This window comes from Nannobrachium achirus (assembly GCF_963921795.1).
Source record: "Nannobrachium achirus genome assembly, chromosome: 9".
NCBI lineage: Eukaryota > Metazoa > Chordata > Actinopteri > Myctophiformes > Myctophidae > Nannobrachium > Nannobrachium achirus.
The window spans coordinates 45,125,457-45,142,326 of record NC_137818.1 but is presented as its reverse complement, the minus strand read 5'-3'; the positions used below and the strand labels follow the sequence as shown (position 1 = coordinate 45,142,326).

General features: G+C 41.6%; 1 protein-coding gene across 1 annotated transcript; it reads right to left on the bottom strand.

The window, feature by feature from the left end:
• Positions 1 to 8,015: 8,015 nt before the first annotated feature.
• On the bottom strand, positions 8,016 to 16,821 carry lrrc47 (leucine rich repeat containing 47). Its single transcript, XM_080733703.1, has 7 exons — positions 16,234 to 16,821; positions 15,254 to 15,736; positions 14,791 to 14,907; positions 12,782 to 12,897; positions 11,746 to 11,848; positions 10,823 to 10,912; positions 8,016 to 8,897 (listed from the first exon to the last, which is right to left on the bottom strand). Exons 1-7 carry the CDS (start codon positions 16,801 to 16,803, stop codon positions 8,676 to 8,678), a joined length of 1,701 nt encoding a protein of 566 aa, XP_080589829.1. The 5' UTR covers positions 16,804 to 16,821; the 3' UTR covers positions 8,016 to 8,675.
• Positions 16,822 to 16,870: the final 49 nt, after the last annotated feature.

The window sequence follows — 16,870 nt, the reverse complement described above, 5'->3', positions numbered from 1 at the left end:
TCAGCTCAGGTCACCGAGCTACAGAAAACCTCATTACAAGCTTCTTCTTTTGGCTCTTGATCACCAGATTAATGCTAGTGTAAACACTTTATGAGGTCACAGTACAACTTGACAATGAATGACAACTACAATGTTTTTTGTGTCTGATGAAGAATGCAAGCTCGAGACACCACAATTAAAGAATTGTTTAAATGGGGCCCATAACTGTGCATGTGTGAATGCTTTTTTCGCTTTCTTAATAGTGGTTCTTTGCACTTGCCACATTTTTGGGAATGGATGTGCATGTCCTTTTTCTTGGTGAACCAATTTAAAACCTTGATTTTCAAAACAAAATATAGAGCTCAGCTCATACTGCCACATGGTATGCAGACCAAATCATTTTGTCATGTAAAATTACATGTATAAATGTAACATCCTTGTATTAGATTTATATCCTGCAGAGTGAGGATTATTGTTTCCCACCTTTTATCATCTGTGAGTAAAGTCTCAAATACTATAGTGAGTATCCGCATACTAGTAAGACACCTGAGGGTGGAATGCGACCTCAGGGTGACATGCAAAAGGGCGAGGTCGCGCCAATTCTTGACCATCTGGCCAACCACAGCGTTTCTCTGACGATTCTAGTTGTTGTCATTCTGGGGGGAGTTTGTTCATGTTTTTGTGAGGGTATCAACCCTAGGAGACACGGGGAGAACATGCAAACTCCACACAGAAAGGCCCTATCGCTCACACCCTAGGTTGGGTTGGCGATAGGGCCTTTCTGTGTGGAGTTTGCCTAAACATGGAGATGTGGTACAGAAGGACTCATATATGGGCATAAAAAGTATGTCATGTGACATCACTTCCTGTACAGACAGTCAGACAGACAGCCATTGACTCCGACCTAACAATGGCTACTGTCTATGACGGTAGTTCCATATGACATATTGGACTAGACTATCTCCATATATAGTGTTATCCACATCTCCATGTTAGGACTCATATATGGGCATAAAAAGTATGTCATGTGACATCACGTCCTGTACAGACAGTCAACCATTGACTCCGGATTAACAATGGCTACTGTCTATGACGGTAGTCCCATATGACATATTGGACTAGACTATCTCCATGTATAGTGTTATCCACATCTCCATGTTTAGACAGCCATTGACTTCGGCCTAACAATGGCTACTTTCTATGACGGTAGTCCCATATGACATGATGGACTGGACTATCTCCATATATAGTGTTATCCACATTTCGTGTAGCCGCCCTGTACAGGAAGTGATGTCACAAATCGCTGACATCACACTGACATCACAGAGGATACGGAAGGAAGGTCACGAGGATACGGAAGGAAGGTCACTCAAGCGACACGGTTCTTCAGAGTATATGCGACCTTCGGTCGCAACAGCTTGTCTCCGTCTGTCTGTCTGTGTCAGTCATTCAGTCAGTCAGTACACATTTTTACAGTCTATTGGTTCCCTTGTCACTGTGACATCACTCTGACATCATGCTCTGATGTCACTGTTCAGGGGAACCACTCTTAACAGAATGGGTTTGCTGTTCTGACATCACACTCTGGCTTCATGTCCCTTTTATGCTCATGTATAGTCGACAATGTGATGTCAGAACATGATGCCCATATATGGCATTCCTAGATCACACTTGCAAATGAATTATGTCCTTGTCCGTTTTATGCCCATATATGGAGATCCCTGTCCCGATGACATCAATATTAAGGGCATATCTGGGAATGCCCATATTTGGTAATGCCCACATATGGGCATGTTCTGCCAATCTCAACAGGCACTGTTGAGATTGGGTAACTGGTCCAATATACACCACTTGCCAGATATAGCCAAGAATTGGCGAAGGGCGAGGTTGCATGTCACCCTGAGGTGTCTTACTAGTTAGTTTTTCCGATATGTTTTTTTGCGGTTATCATTTGTAGATTGCAACATGAACATGCCTGGGAAGCACGTGCCAAGATAAACTCAAGTAGGCTAGTAATGTCATTATCAAAACATTATCAGTTGTTGTGACCATAGGTCGCAGTTAACTATGAAAACCATCCATCACATCTTGTCAGTAACGCATCTTGTCAGTAACACCTGACATTGAGGTAACGCCTCAATGTCTTTATAGCTGACCTATGACATCACATTGTTGTGACATCACATTCCATCCTTGGCCCTTGTATGCCCATATGGAGATCCCTGATGTCATCAATATTAAGCCCATAGCTTGAAATGCCCATATATAGACATATTGTGTGAGTGTCATGTGGTGTATAACATAAGACTATAAGACATCTATGATGTCAGACGTCAGTCATATCCATATTTGGGTTCATATTTTGTCCACATTTTGTCCAACTTAAACAAGCAACTCGAATCACAAATGCAAATTAATTCTGTCTTGTGCGAATTCCATCCTGCGTGACGCTTTTCGCCCTTAGGCGTCTTACGGGTATACAATATTGCTTATTGTTTATGATTATGTTTGTATGACTATGTCACTTGCTGGTAAAGGGGGCACCATTGCAAATGAGACATTGGTCTCAATGAGTTTAGGGAAGAAGAAAGTGCAGCCTACACATCATCAATAGCTGCTATATGGTAATTATGTAAACAACTATTTTATTTATTTATTTCATCAAGGTGTAGTGAATAGTAAGAACAATAGTCTTAAATAGGAGAGTCCGGGAGCCGTGGGGGTGAACGTGGATTCGCCTGTAAAAGTTTTTTTCTCAACTGATTCTTGTAGCTTGGGGTCACCTCTTAAGGATTCAAGATGATGACCAGTGATATCCATTGAGCATTTTTTATTATTAATAATAAAAAATGCTCAATGGATATCACTGGTCATCATCACCACAAATCACCATTTGGCTCCCGGACTGATGCATGCTTATCTTTAAAAAAAAGATGTTCCTCCGATATATGTCACAGTTTTCATGGCCTTTACTGTAGGTAACTAACAACTTTATAATATTCATGTTACTTTCAAATGTTACTTTCCATCCAATTGTACAATTAGCTACAGCCTTAAATAAAACATAAACATTCCATTTTAATTTTGAGTGGACATTTACACAGTAAAATATGTGTTGTTCTTGTCAATTTGTAACCCAAGAGTGTACAAATGGAAGCAAACAGACCCTTAGGAGTCCATTTGGTTCCATTTGCACACTCTCTGTTAAAAATATCACTGAGGATTTTACAGTGCTGCACAGGATCTGCTATCTGCACAGGAACTGTTGAAACCGGAGACTAACCCACAATTATAGGGTATGATGAATTTCACCTTATCAATAAAAAGAGTCATATAAGGAGACGATAACACCAGGAACTTGTTTAACCAAAGTTACAGCCTTGACCTGACCTGTGTGAACCCACAAACTATACATGAACTACACAGTAAAATCCTGAGTGTGCAAATGGAGCCACAGGGTCCATTTGGATTTTTCTGTCTACACATGAACTATGCCCCTGCCTTTATATAGCGGAAGAAGCATGTTGCCCTCGACAGTTTTCCTTGAAAGTCTTTGAAGCACAACATTCCTGTCGTGTTTTCCCAGTCTGTGACACAGGTAAGTGACACCTTTTATTTCTTGAGAGAACAATGGAAGCTTAAGGCTTAAGCTTAAGTTTAATTCTAACTATGAGGGTGGATTCTGCCAATACATTTCAATGAGAACAGCATTTGTTTTTGTTAGTTTCTTTCGTGTGACTGTGCCCTAACACTGCTTTGAGTGAATGGCATTCAACAAATCTCTGCAACAAAGATCTGAACATCATGAGAGATGTTTTGTGTCAAGTTCCTCTTTTTCTTTTTATATAAAATAAAATACAATAGGCTACAAATTAAAAAAGAAAATTAACCAAGCTATTTTTCTAGAACAGGGGTTAGCAACCTTTTTGAAATGAAGTGCCATGTTTTTATTTTCTAGATAGTCGGTGTGCTATGTCGACATATGTTTTAATGACACGCCATCAAAGATTCTGACATATTTTGATTGGCAGGACATTGTTGTAATGATCATCATTAGACTCGAGTAATCCAACTATCTCGCCGACTCCCTCCCCAGTCAGAGTTTTAATGAATGTAGAAGTATGTGCAGGATGTAATTTGTTGTAAACTTCAATTAATTTACCACGTTTAAAAAAAACATGTGTTTTTAAAACTTCTGCCCGTGTGCCAGTGATCACCCTCCCCTGTGCCAAAGTTGGCACCCATGCCTAAGGTTGCCTACCCCTGTTCTAGAACAATACATGTTGTGTAATACATGTAAATATTTTAATTTAAAGGAGCTATAGTCAACTTTTTCTTGAAAAACCGATGCAAAAATAAAAATAATGTTTCGAAAATATATTATAAAAAGATAAGCTTCATATATGTGTTTCTGTTCAAAAATGACCACAAAAAGCGTAAAATAATGATAAAATAATCATTTTGGCCATTGTCGGGCCGACACTTTGTTTACATCCTAGTCTAACACTATCAAAGAATAGACTAGAATGTAAACAAAGTGTCGGTCTGACAATGGCCAAAATGATTATTTTATCATTATTTTATGCTTTTTGTGGTCATTTTTGAATAGAAACACATGTATGAAGCTTATTTTTTTATAAAATATTTTTGAAACATTATTTTTATTTTAGCATCTGTTTTTCAAGAAAAAGTTGACTATAGCTCCTTTAAGTAACACATGAATAACAGATTATCACAGTGACACTGCACATTCTTTATCATTCCAGTTTGGGCTGGTCAACGTGAGCGAGGTGATAAGTGCAGATAAATCCTTCACACATGGAGGAGGCCAACAGTGCTGGTGGGACTGCACATTACAAGCGCTGGAATGAGGACAATATTAACCTTGATGTAGCAGCCTCAGAGACTGGTTTGATGGGGTAAGAACACATAATGAAGGATAAAAGAAGAGTGGGTGTGGGTAAGACCTAAGATAAGCTTTAATATAGTCCTAATCATTTTGCAGACTGATCTCAGGCTTTGTCAATCACAACCGTGTTGTCTTTTTAAGTGTTCTGTGACACTTACACTAAAGTGTACCACAAATATATATATATTTTCAAGTAACTGCTCAACAATATCGAGTTACAGATAGTCAAAAGGCTAGTACATGTGTCCATTTGGTTACATTTATACACTCTGAGTAAAATGAACATTGTGGAGTGTAAGGATACCGTATAGAGTAACAATTCACAGACTGTGATGTCTTTGGTAAGACCTGAACTGACTCAACTCTGCCTGTCTCTGCTTTTAAAAGGCTCTACAACAGACTATGTACCGGCAATCTTGGAATAGTAGTGAAGGTGGCGGGAGCTCTGGCCGCCCTGGTGTCTGTTTACATCATAGGATACACCACGGGATACTACGTTCACAGGTGCTGACCCAGGGGCCCCGCCATGAAAGGACAGAGACCACATATGGACATTTGGATTAACCAAAACAAAATCAAACGCACTTGGCTGGAAGCAAAAACTCTGCCCGCATGACCGATAATAATGTTATCATAATTTTGGCCGTGACCTTGATTGTGACCTTGGCAACTAAACTAGTGAAAAAACAGCCGATCTACAAGCACACAACACCTCAGGCGTTGTGTGCTTGTAGAGTGGCTGTTTTCACTACTTTTGTGCGACGGCCTTGTATGATGAAGCAGGGCTTTACTTTACGAAAAAACATACGGTACACATTTAAAACTTGGATATACGAGGTTTCTGCCTGACAGTAACGATATCTTCTGGGCAGCCTACCTATCATTCCCACTCAGTTTTGTGAAAATCCTCCCATTGAGTTATTTTATTGGCAGACAGACGGATACACAGACAGGCAGTGATTAAAATAGCCTGGCTGCCTTGCATCACAGCAGGCAGGGTCAAAAGTTTGCTTTGTCATCAAACTGACAGACCGAGAAAAGCCACTCCAAGTGTGAGCCCATCCCAACTGCTGCTCAGAGCCACGCATGCTGTCACACACCAACAACTGTTCTGTGGTTTTCAAACTGAGGTAGTAAAAAGTAGGTCCATATTTCAGAAGTCAAGGTACAATATTTCAGGCACACATTGTGCAACTGCTGGGAATATAATATTCTAAAAGTATCTAGCCAATAAAATATGTATCTAAATAGGATTTGTCTAAATGTAGCATTGTCTGTTTAGTCTAAGAATACTAGAAATGATGTAAATAATATGTTTAGTTATGACTGTAAAGGCTGTTGTATATATCTGTTTTTCAACAATGACTGGATTGGATTTCAATTCATATTCTCAAGTTGGCCAATGCTTATGGAAATATAGACTGAATTGTTGAAAGTAGACAGAAATGATTGTGTTAACTGCATTATGATAAGAATTCTCTCCTGTTGAATATGTTTTAATTTGTATTCATTATTTGAAATGTAGGTTACCTTTCAAATTCATCTGTCTAAATGTCCATCTAAATGTTTGTTTTTACTGACATGCCTGCTACTAGCAAAGATGAATTATCATGCTACTTGTAATAAAGCACAATAAAGCCATGGATATGATTCTATTACACCATGTTTAGCATTCATGCCCTTTATTCAATTAAGACAATGTTCAAAATTGAAATTAATAATTTGAGAAATCAGTCTCCATTGTAGATGATCTTTATGGTCGAAATATCTTGCTCATCTACGGGACGTGACCTATTCAGTTCATTGTTTGATGTAGAGAAGAGACTCAAGTTCACTTTGGACACCCATTCAGCAATCCTTTGGTCTGTGTAGTATTCCTCATCGTCCTCATCGAGGCAAGGTGAGGCTGTGCCGATCTTTGGCAAACCCTCATCTTCAGAGGACTGCGATTCCGTCTCGAAAGCAGAATCATCAGAGAAGCAATCGGTTTGCCGGTTGCAGGGACTGGCAAGCATGACGCCACTGTCATTGGCACTGGGGTTACTCGTGTCAGTCCTCTGCTGCCTTAGTGGCTCCAGTGGTGCTGGGTTTGAGGCTGGTGGCGGTTGGTCTCCTTTAACGAGCCTGGAGCATGACTCTGCATCCTGGATGACCTCTTTGGTTACTGCTGCAAGAGTTCCACTGGCCACATTAGATTTATTAGACTGCTGAAAGCCCCTCCCGTGCTGGGCAACCATCAGACGCAACACTCTATTTTCTCTCATCACACTGGAAATTGGCAGCTGAGCCTTCTTGCCATTTGAGAAGGCTGACCCCACTGTATGCGAAGGTTCACAAGTGGGATCAGCCTTGCCAGTGATGATTGTTGATCCCCTGATAGGTGGTAAATAGACGTCGTGGGGGAACGCAGTGACACTTACTCGTCTCGGCTTAGCCTGAAATAAAAAGTGCCTTGAATGAGCCAGGAGTCGTGAATGGGTGGTCAACCTCGCCGCTGGTTCAAAGTTGCCAGGCATCCAACGAGTCTCTGTGTGCTCTACACTCGACCTGTCAAACCTACGAACGTTGATCTCCAAGCATTGAGTGGTCCTTTCACTGCCATTCCCCCTGCCGCTGGAAACCCTGTCCCCATTTGAATTGAACCTGGCCTGCTTCTTCTCAAGCGCTCTATGGCTGCTTCTCATAGCTCCATCAGGTTGTTGTCTCTGCTGAGTAGTTGCATCTTATGTCAGGTACACTGATCCATCTTTGACGCACATGGATACGCTCCACTGCCACTCTGGATCTTCTTTTATACCTGCCTGTCTCTTCCAAGACGCCTCCCATTCACACAATGTCAATCCTGAGCAGTCACTCGATATGTAACAGTACCCGTACGCTTCCTAGTTAACCTGTGTGAGCAGCCAAACTCTTTCACTGTTGATTCAGAGAGCCATTATATATCATGTCCAAACTCAATATAATGGTAGATATAAGGCTTTAAGTGAGTTAAAGGAAGACATTTTAATCTTTGAAAAAATCTTCCTTGCTGTAGTTTGAATCTGTGAGCATGGCAAAACAGTCGACACATGTATCTCATCCCTTTTGTGTAGACTTTATTTTAAAGACTTGTTGTTATTCCCTGCTGTATAGGGTACATTTCTTATGCGATCCAGATGAATGACTTAACCATGTTAGTTACAATACATGTGGGCAGTATGCATCATATTAACACAAACTAAACTGAGAGCAAATTACCTTTGAAGTGGAAATAATAAAAAAACAATAAGTAAACAAAAGCATTTACACATTGTGTCATACAATCTGGGAACCGATCAGCAATTATTTTTTGTTAAATCCGTCTTGAGAGATTCTGCCATCTGTAACAAACTCCTCACAGGAGGTGTCAAAACCTCCAAACTAGTTGACTACATAGTGCTGCATGTGGTTTAGACCAGTGGTTCTCAACCTTGCATTCGCTTTCAGAGCATGTTTATTTTAATGATCAATCAATAAATTGATCAATGGAACCAACTCACTTTTTAATATTAGTGTCTTAGTATCATTCAAATCTTGTTTGGAGGCACACATCCCCACGGCCGACAGGTTGAGAACCAGTGGCTAAATATCAGCCAGTCAATCATTACACGGGGGGCGGGGCATTAGTTACACGATTAAAGAATACAGACAGTGTACCCTTAATATTCATAAACTTCGGTGTGAGCTCAGCTGTGTGGAGTTAATTCAGTGTGATGTTTTAAGATACGAGCGAGAGTAAACAACAGAGGTTATTGGCGGTACAGTGCAGCTACCAGACAATGGTCAGGTTACTGAGCTCGGCTGCGAGGTCAGTCTTAGAGGGGTAGACGACCTTGAGGTTGCCGTCCTGGTCGACGGTTCGAACCTGCAGGACGGTCAGTTCCCCTGAAGTAGCACCATCATCGGCCGCCTCCGGCCCAGCAGCACCTTCGCCGTCAGACCCAGCTTCCTCCTTGGTCTCCACTGTCTGTCTGTTCAACTCTGCCATTTTCTGTGAGAAAAACACAGCCATTTTCATTAAATGGCTATTTTGGTTTGTTGGCTGATTTTCAAGATACAGGTTTTATTTTACCCCTACACAGTCAAATCTTGGGTGTTAATTTAACTTTAAGAGTGCACAAAATGGAGCTAAAAGGACCTTAACACTGATAATTATACTGTGTTTAATAGTCTCTAACTAATTGTAAATCGATAAAATCATAACATTCTACATGTATGCCTAAATATACACTGCACGCTTTTACAAAGTGGAATATAGTTAACACAGCTTATGTTTCAAATCAATTGCTCTCAACTGGTTTCACACAGAGACCTGAATCTTAAAATTAAACAATATTCTTCTGTTATAGCTGTTCTTTGTCCACGCCAATCCAAACATCTCGCCATACACTTTAGCGTCCTAACCTTTTGGCCGAGAAACACCATATGCAGCCAGAACTGCAATATATATATAACATATTTGCATGGACAAAGGTTTTACACATATCTTTGACTCAATTGTTGGAGACCTGATAAATGGCATCCCAAACTTCTTTCAGTAATGAATGTTAATGTTTTGTGCTCATTAAATATTTATAGTGTGGTATCTGATATGGTACTGAGAATGTGCAAATATAGGACAAGAGTAGGAAACACATTCTTCTCCGGTGCAAACCTAAACCTGAGGGTTAGCTTTCAAGTCACGTTCCTTGGTTACTCCATCTAATTTCACCTCTATCAATCAATTTGATTACCCTTTTATTTTGCACAGGAAAGATTCAAATGCTAGATTGTTGGAATTGTGACATCCAAGAGTAATGTTGTTTGACAAATCCATCAAAAATCATTTATGACCTCAAAATAGCAATCCAGAATTTTAATAAACATTTCAGTCAATTTAAATCTACAAAGAACACATCTCCCGTAATCTAGTCCATGCAACATCCCTGGACTGTTGTGTGTTTTTGTTTACGTCAGTGACATACGTCATCGGTGTATACAATGTGTAGATGCTAGTTCTAGAGTTGCAGCGGTGGTATTGTGAGCTGTGCGTTGGGTCGGTGTGTGACACTGTACACCAGTGGGACCGCTCAGCCAGCTATGATGAGCTCAGTTCTTCCACTGACAGCCCGGGTCGCTCACGCTGTCATGAGCAAACACACGTGTTCCTACGACTGACTGTATATGAACTGGCTGTATATGAACCGGTGTCAGCACTTGCCTTGTGTTGTTGTCTGCCATGTGGGAAATTTAAGAAGGCTTGTGGGGTGAAATGTTTGATAGCGTTTAATGACCGAAGATTGACACTTTCCCACAGCATAGTACCGGCTTCAAATCGCTTTACTTCGTTTCCACATCAGATAGGAACCCCTCAATGTAACCGATCATCATAGCAATAATGTCCAACCCACTGCATAGGAGAGGGGCTAAACAACACTAAAGTTCAAACTAACGCTAAACACTAATGATATCTGGAAATGATCCATTTCACCTGACAGTCCAACAAAAACAGTTTGATAAATAAAAAATAGGTGTGAAATAGGATATGCAGTTGCTCAATATTGATTCATTCACATTTACAACGGCTAGTTTGAAAGCTTGTCAACAGTATTCAGAGCTTCCATGATGCAGTCAAGCTAGTGACGATTCTCTTCAGTCTTCAGTGTTATCGTGTCACCTTTGGTATCGCCTCAGGTCACACCTGGGATTGCTCAACCTCACGTGACATCACGTGATAATGATGCAGCATAATATCAAGGCATATATAAGGCTGCATACAACGGGTATTTATCTAGTAGTTTATAATAAGGCGATCTCTAGACGTGAGCGGCCCGAGATTGGAGGGTCAAGGGCGGTAAAGGATCCCTTAGGGACGGGTAAGGAGACGGTAAGGAACTGGTTACACAGATTAATGAGAGAAGAAAGAGCAAAGCTTACTACAATGAGAGCATCCATGATGTCCTTACAGGTCTGCAAGTTGGTTGAGCTTGTCACCTCCAAGAACAACTCTTTGGTTGACTTTTTGATCTGCACAAACCCAATAAAGAGAATATTAGTAATTATCCCATTCAAAGAAGTGAAACTGCATACAGTGGAAATAAAATGCAAATACAATGAACAAGATATTACAGAACATTTGTGTGGATTTCTGTTAACTCTTATCAGTGTCAGCAAAAGTGAATATCCACATCTAGATTTGTCCTTAATTTGGATTAAGGACAAATGTATGGCTTCTTGAAAGGAAGTGTAGTTCTAGGAACAATAAAACAACCTCTCTGTATCCAGATCAACTGGAGTATCACTCAGTTCGACAAAGATAACTCACATTCACCATTATTTGTTGCCATGCAACAAATGACCTAAGACTTGCATGTAGACAAAGACATGCAAGTCTACAAAACAGAGGTTCTTGAGGTATTGGACCAGTGTCAGTGATAGTCAAAATGTTTAATGTTAGGACCCCCAGTTTGATATATATTAGGGCATGGACGCCCATTTCAATGTTTTATCTCTGGGAGTGGGACCCTAATTTACACTGTCATACTCAAGAGTTAATTTAACTATGTGAGTGTACACACCCCCTCAAGGACCATTGAGGGTCACCAGAGCGCACTTTGAGAACCTCTGTATTGGATGACATTATATAAGACCTGGTAGTCATGCTACATCACAGATTCAATTCAGGCTGGCTGACTAAATGTAACTTAAGCAGTGACCTGTGAAAAAGGTCCTTTGTCAGATTAGAATTACGCACGCACGCACGCACGCACGCACACACACACGCACACACGCACACACGCACACACGCACACACGCACACACACACACACACACACACACACACACACACACACACACACCTTGGTTTTTTCACTGTTGGTGATTGGTGGAAATGAGATCACATGACCCTCTGCATCCACCAGACACGGGTAAAGTGCTTTTCCATCCAGAAGTTGTAGGTATCTGTAGTATAGAAAAGCAGAAATAACATATGCATTCTGTGGTTTTATAGGTATAAAGAGTTTGATGGATGAGGTGACAGAATGTGCCATTCAAACCACTAATAGGCTGTTGTACTTGGCAGCTTTGTTGCACTAGCATGTCTGTCTTTGGCACAATCACTACCACCACAAAAACATTTACAAGTTGTAAAACTGAAAATGTTAGTGGTTTTTGAGATTGCATCTTGAGACTGCTCATGAACTAACTTGTGTTGGATACTGGCGTGAATCATATTACTATTCTCAGTTGTCAAGGGTTATACTGCCCTCCTGTGTCGAAACAAGGAACATCATGTCCAACACATTTGTTGTAGCTGAGCTGCAGAACAAAGCATGAGCTTCATGATGAAACAGTGCCATATTTGTAACAGTGAACCCAAAAAAGGAAACAAAAACATAATGGCCATCTTGTTTTCAGAAAGTTATATTTATGAATCTTATCAGTATCACAGTACCAAAACGAAAATACTTGTTTATTACAATATTGAGGTACTTGGCTAAATATTTGTCCATAACCATCCCTACGATAGCCTCAGCCTAAGACAACGGGACCAAAGGTCTTTTTAACCATATTTTATAATTTGGCTATTAAATGTATTATTATTTTATACAAATATTCTCTTCTGGGGGTCCCTGGCACAACATATTTTCAGATGGGGGTCTGTGGCCTAATACTATTCATGGGTTGCATTTGTAGTCCTAAACCGGCCATTGAGGACCAAAACAGGTGTTCAATTTGTCTGATTGGCATAGAACTAATGTTCTACGTTAATCAAAACACCTGTGTTGGTCCTCAAAATGGCTGGTGTAGGACTACAAATGCAACCCATGAATACAATTTGAGGGTCCCACTCCTTGGCATGAAAACGTTTGAGAACCACTGCATTTTACTGACTTGTGCAACCCCGAGACGTTCTGTCTCTTCCTCTGTTTCCTCTGCTCATCAGCGTCCAGCTGCAGCTGTCTCATCAGTTCCACCGCTGTCATCTCCTTACGACCCAGTGGCAGAATCTAACAAAACACACAGTCAGAGCCATACCCAACTTCACTCAGCACTGACACAACAAAAATAAACCTGTCAGAGATGACATAGTGGTCCTTGTTCCAGTGGTTCTGAAGAATGCAAATACTGTAAATCTCTGCATCGCCGCACTGTTATGAAGATCTCTTCCCAAGCGAGGTTATTTTCTCTGGCTTTGATATTGCCAATAAATCTGTCTTTCAGTGTCCTGGAACCATTTTGTAAACCCCTCAGTAAGAACATCTGGGTGTGATAAGGGATTTTTAATTGGACACCTATAAACTCAGTGATCGAGTCTAGCATTTTTCCAGCTGAGTCTCTTTTCTAGGGTCAAGTCTTGAGAGGGTTAAACATTCTTTTATCTTGGCCTAACTTAACTACTAATGTCCTTCATGTTGGTGCAGTTGGTCCAGAATGCTGCAGCTCTTCTAATAGGAAAACATAAGCGGGAGCACATCTCCTTCTCCCTTACTGGCCGCTCTTAACTGGCTCCCTCTATGTTTTATGATAGATCTTTAAGGTTTGTTTTTCTACAAAATATGAAAATGGGCTTGCTCCAACTTTTTTTTCTCTGTGACCTTTCACAACCACTACACTACACTAGCCTGATTTCAGACTCAGCTCACGCTTTAGTCTGAAACTGTGCCCTATTCTGAGCGATTTACGGGGGAGGGACTTTTTTGCGAGCGTGCACGCGCGCGCCGCGCGAGTGATCGCGACGCACGGTGATCGAGATGCACGCACGGTGGACGCGACGCACGGTCGCGGAGTGTGTGTGTGATTGTGTGTGTGTCTCTGTCTGTGCCAGTGACTGCTTCCACACAGAACTGCGATCAGAAACATGTAATCAACATTAACAGCTTGGTGAAATAAGTGCGCGCGCGCATTAGATGCAAAGGAATTACTTAAAAATCAGCTCATGTTATGGGGCGGAATTGTACAACTCGAGCAATTCTTGATTCTGGAATTACTCGGAATTACTGAAAATCTCCATAGAATGGCAAGGCAACTTCTATTGGCTAACTACACTAAAACTAAACACTAAAACTAACCCTAACTCTACCCCCAACCCTAAACCTAACCTCAGTAAACCTTACGCTAAGTAACTAACCTGCCGACGCTAAGTAACTAACCTGCCTTACACTAAGTAACTAACCTGCCTTACATTCTATGGAGATTTTCAGTAATTCCGAGTAATTCCAGAATCAAGAATTGCTCGAGTTGTACAATTCCGCCCCATAACATGAGCCGATTTTTAAGTAATTCCTTTGCATCTAATGCAGTGATTCAATGTGGATGGGGTGGTGTGTGTGTGTGCCTTCCTCAGCCTGCCTGTGTGTGTGAACTTCGTTTGAATCGTTTCAACTGCTGCACGGATTGGATATTCGTTAGACCCACCCCCACCCCCCGCGCTCATTGGAGCAGCCGAAAATAAAAACCGATTCATGTACTCAGCTCCAGACCAGAGAAAGAGTCCACTCTGAGTGTGGGCGGGGTCTATGGTCTGGAAGCAGGCTAACACTACACTGCCTGTTTTTAAATCTCAAGATTTACTGCTTGGCTTTTAATTAAGTTGCCTTTCTTATGGTGTTATGGCATTCATTTTTATTTGGTCAACTGCCGTTTCTAAATGTGGGTGTGTGGATAATACAGTATATGTGTTGCACTTTGGTTAATATGGGAGGGGTGCTGCTCATCACAATAAATCACTGCATGTATTGTGCATGCGACTAATAGGAAAGAAGACTGGCTAAGGTTTATAAGAATAGAATAAAAACTAAACACAGAAAGAAATCTGAAAATCACAAAAGTTTTCTCCTGAAAAACAAATTCTCGAAAACTGAGTTTAAACAATAAAGTGATATAAGGAAGGGTTCTGATACCTTTAGCTGTGAGGGAGGTCTGGCTTCGTACACCAGAGGACTCTTCAGTAGCTGCAGGTCATGAGTTGCGATGGTTGCGATGGTTCGTTTACCACACAAGTCCTCATGAAGCTTGGTCTGGAAGACAACACAAGAAGTGCGTTGGGAGATTATTTACACAGTGAAATTCTCAAGTGTTAATTTAACCAGAACAAATGGACCCGTTATTTTTTCAACCCCGTGACCGTCGTGTGATGAAGCCATGAATGAGGCTTTAGCCCAACGGTCTTCAACAGGGGCTGTCCTCAGAGTTACTACAGGGGGTCCTACAAATCTTTGCATGATAGAATGCTTTTTCTCCTTTTTTATATAACCACTTGAACCCTAGCGTCCATATTCTGATAACTTTAGCCAAACATAGCCGATCTACAAGCTCACAACGCCTCGCACTGCGAGGCGTTGAAGACCCCTGCTTTAGCCTTACCTGAGCCAACAGGAACCTTTTGAGGGCGTTGCCACGCCTCAGGATCATGCCCCTGACCACGCAGCACACCAGATAAGGCCTCACGTCCTTCACTTCTTCAGTCACTTGGATGGTTAACACTTCAGGGTTGGACGACAGGTGAAGAACCTTCACCACCATCTTGTTCATCTCCTCTAACTCGTCATCTTCATCGTCCCCCTTCTTCTTTTTCCTCTGCTGCCGTTTCTTCTTGTCTGCGTTCCGTCCTCCTCCCCCTTGTTCCGCATCATCTCCGTTGTCTCCGCCTTGCTTTCCTTTGCCCTTCCCTCCCTTGGAGCCGGCTCGGAGGTAGTCCAAGATGGACTTGGCCTGGCAGCCGTTGACCATCTTCTCCAGACGTTTGTCCTTGAGCTTGTTCCCTTTGAAGTCGATCTCCTTCAGCTTGGAGCAGTCACTCAGTCCTGAGGGAATCTCTGTAAGCTTGTTGTTGGAGAGGTCCAGGTTCTGTTGAGAAAATAGAGTATAAAAACTATTAAGGCGCACAACTTTTCTTTGTGTATCATGTCATCATCACATAAGCAATGGGGGAAAAAGGTAACTTGAAGCAGTGATTCTCCAGGACCCCCAATATAAGATTTTGATCTCAGGGACCCCAAACTAATAATATATTTATTGTCAACAGACATTACTTGGTCCAATATGGTCTGTCATTTGGTCCATAATTACATTACAGTCTGATAAAAGTGTTAATTGTACAAAAGTCATTTTTGTATGTTTTTCCGGTTGTAACAATGATGAAGATGATCTTATAAGTCTGTATTTGTCCAACATTGAAAAGCAATAAAAAATAATGAATCATAGCAAAGAAAGAGAAAGGATATTATCATTAATTTAGTTGGGGACCCCCTGGAACCCCCTCAAGGACCCCTTGGGTCCCTGGACACAATGTTGAGAACAACTCAACATGGTATATTTCACACTCAGGGGATTGATTCAGTTACCTTTAGAGCAGAGAGCTTGTACACATCCCCACTCAGCTCTTCGATGGAATTATCCGAGGCAATGATGGTGCTGAGGAGATCCAGACGGCAGAAGTCGGCAGGGAAGCAGGTGATCTCATTCTTGGAGATGTTGATGGTGGCCAGCTTGGTACACTGGCTCAGTCCCTCTGGGAGGCAGTGGAGGCGGTTGCAGCTCACGTTCAGAGTATTGAGGCTCTTCAGTTGGGTGATCTCCTCCGGCAAAGATGTCAGGTCGTTCACAGACACGTCCAAGATCTTCAGCGACTTGAGATTCCCGATTACTTTTGGAATGGACGCCAGCTTGTTCCGACAGAGGATCAGGCTCTGGAGGGTGGTGAGATGTTGGATGCCCTCGTCGATCTCTGTCAGACTTGGACACTGAATGATCTCTAGGTAGTTCAGGAGTGTGAGGGAGTAGATGGCAGGACTGAGACCCCCATTGGAGATCCTCTCGTCAACATCAGGACCTTGTAAGACGATCTCACGCCTCTTCTCTCTCGCCGCTTTCTCTATTTCTGGCCAGTTCTCCAAGTCATCCAAGTCATCCATGCTGCAACAACGATGCGACTCTGCAGAACACAAGAGGCCAGTTTTTTTTACTTAGCTTCCGCTTCCG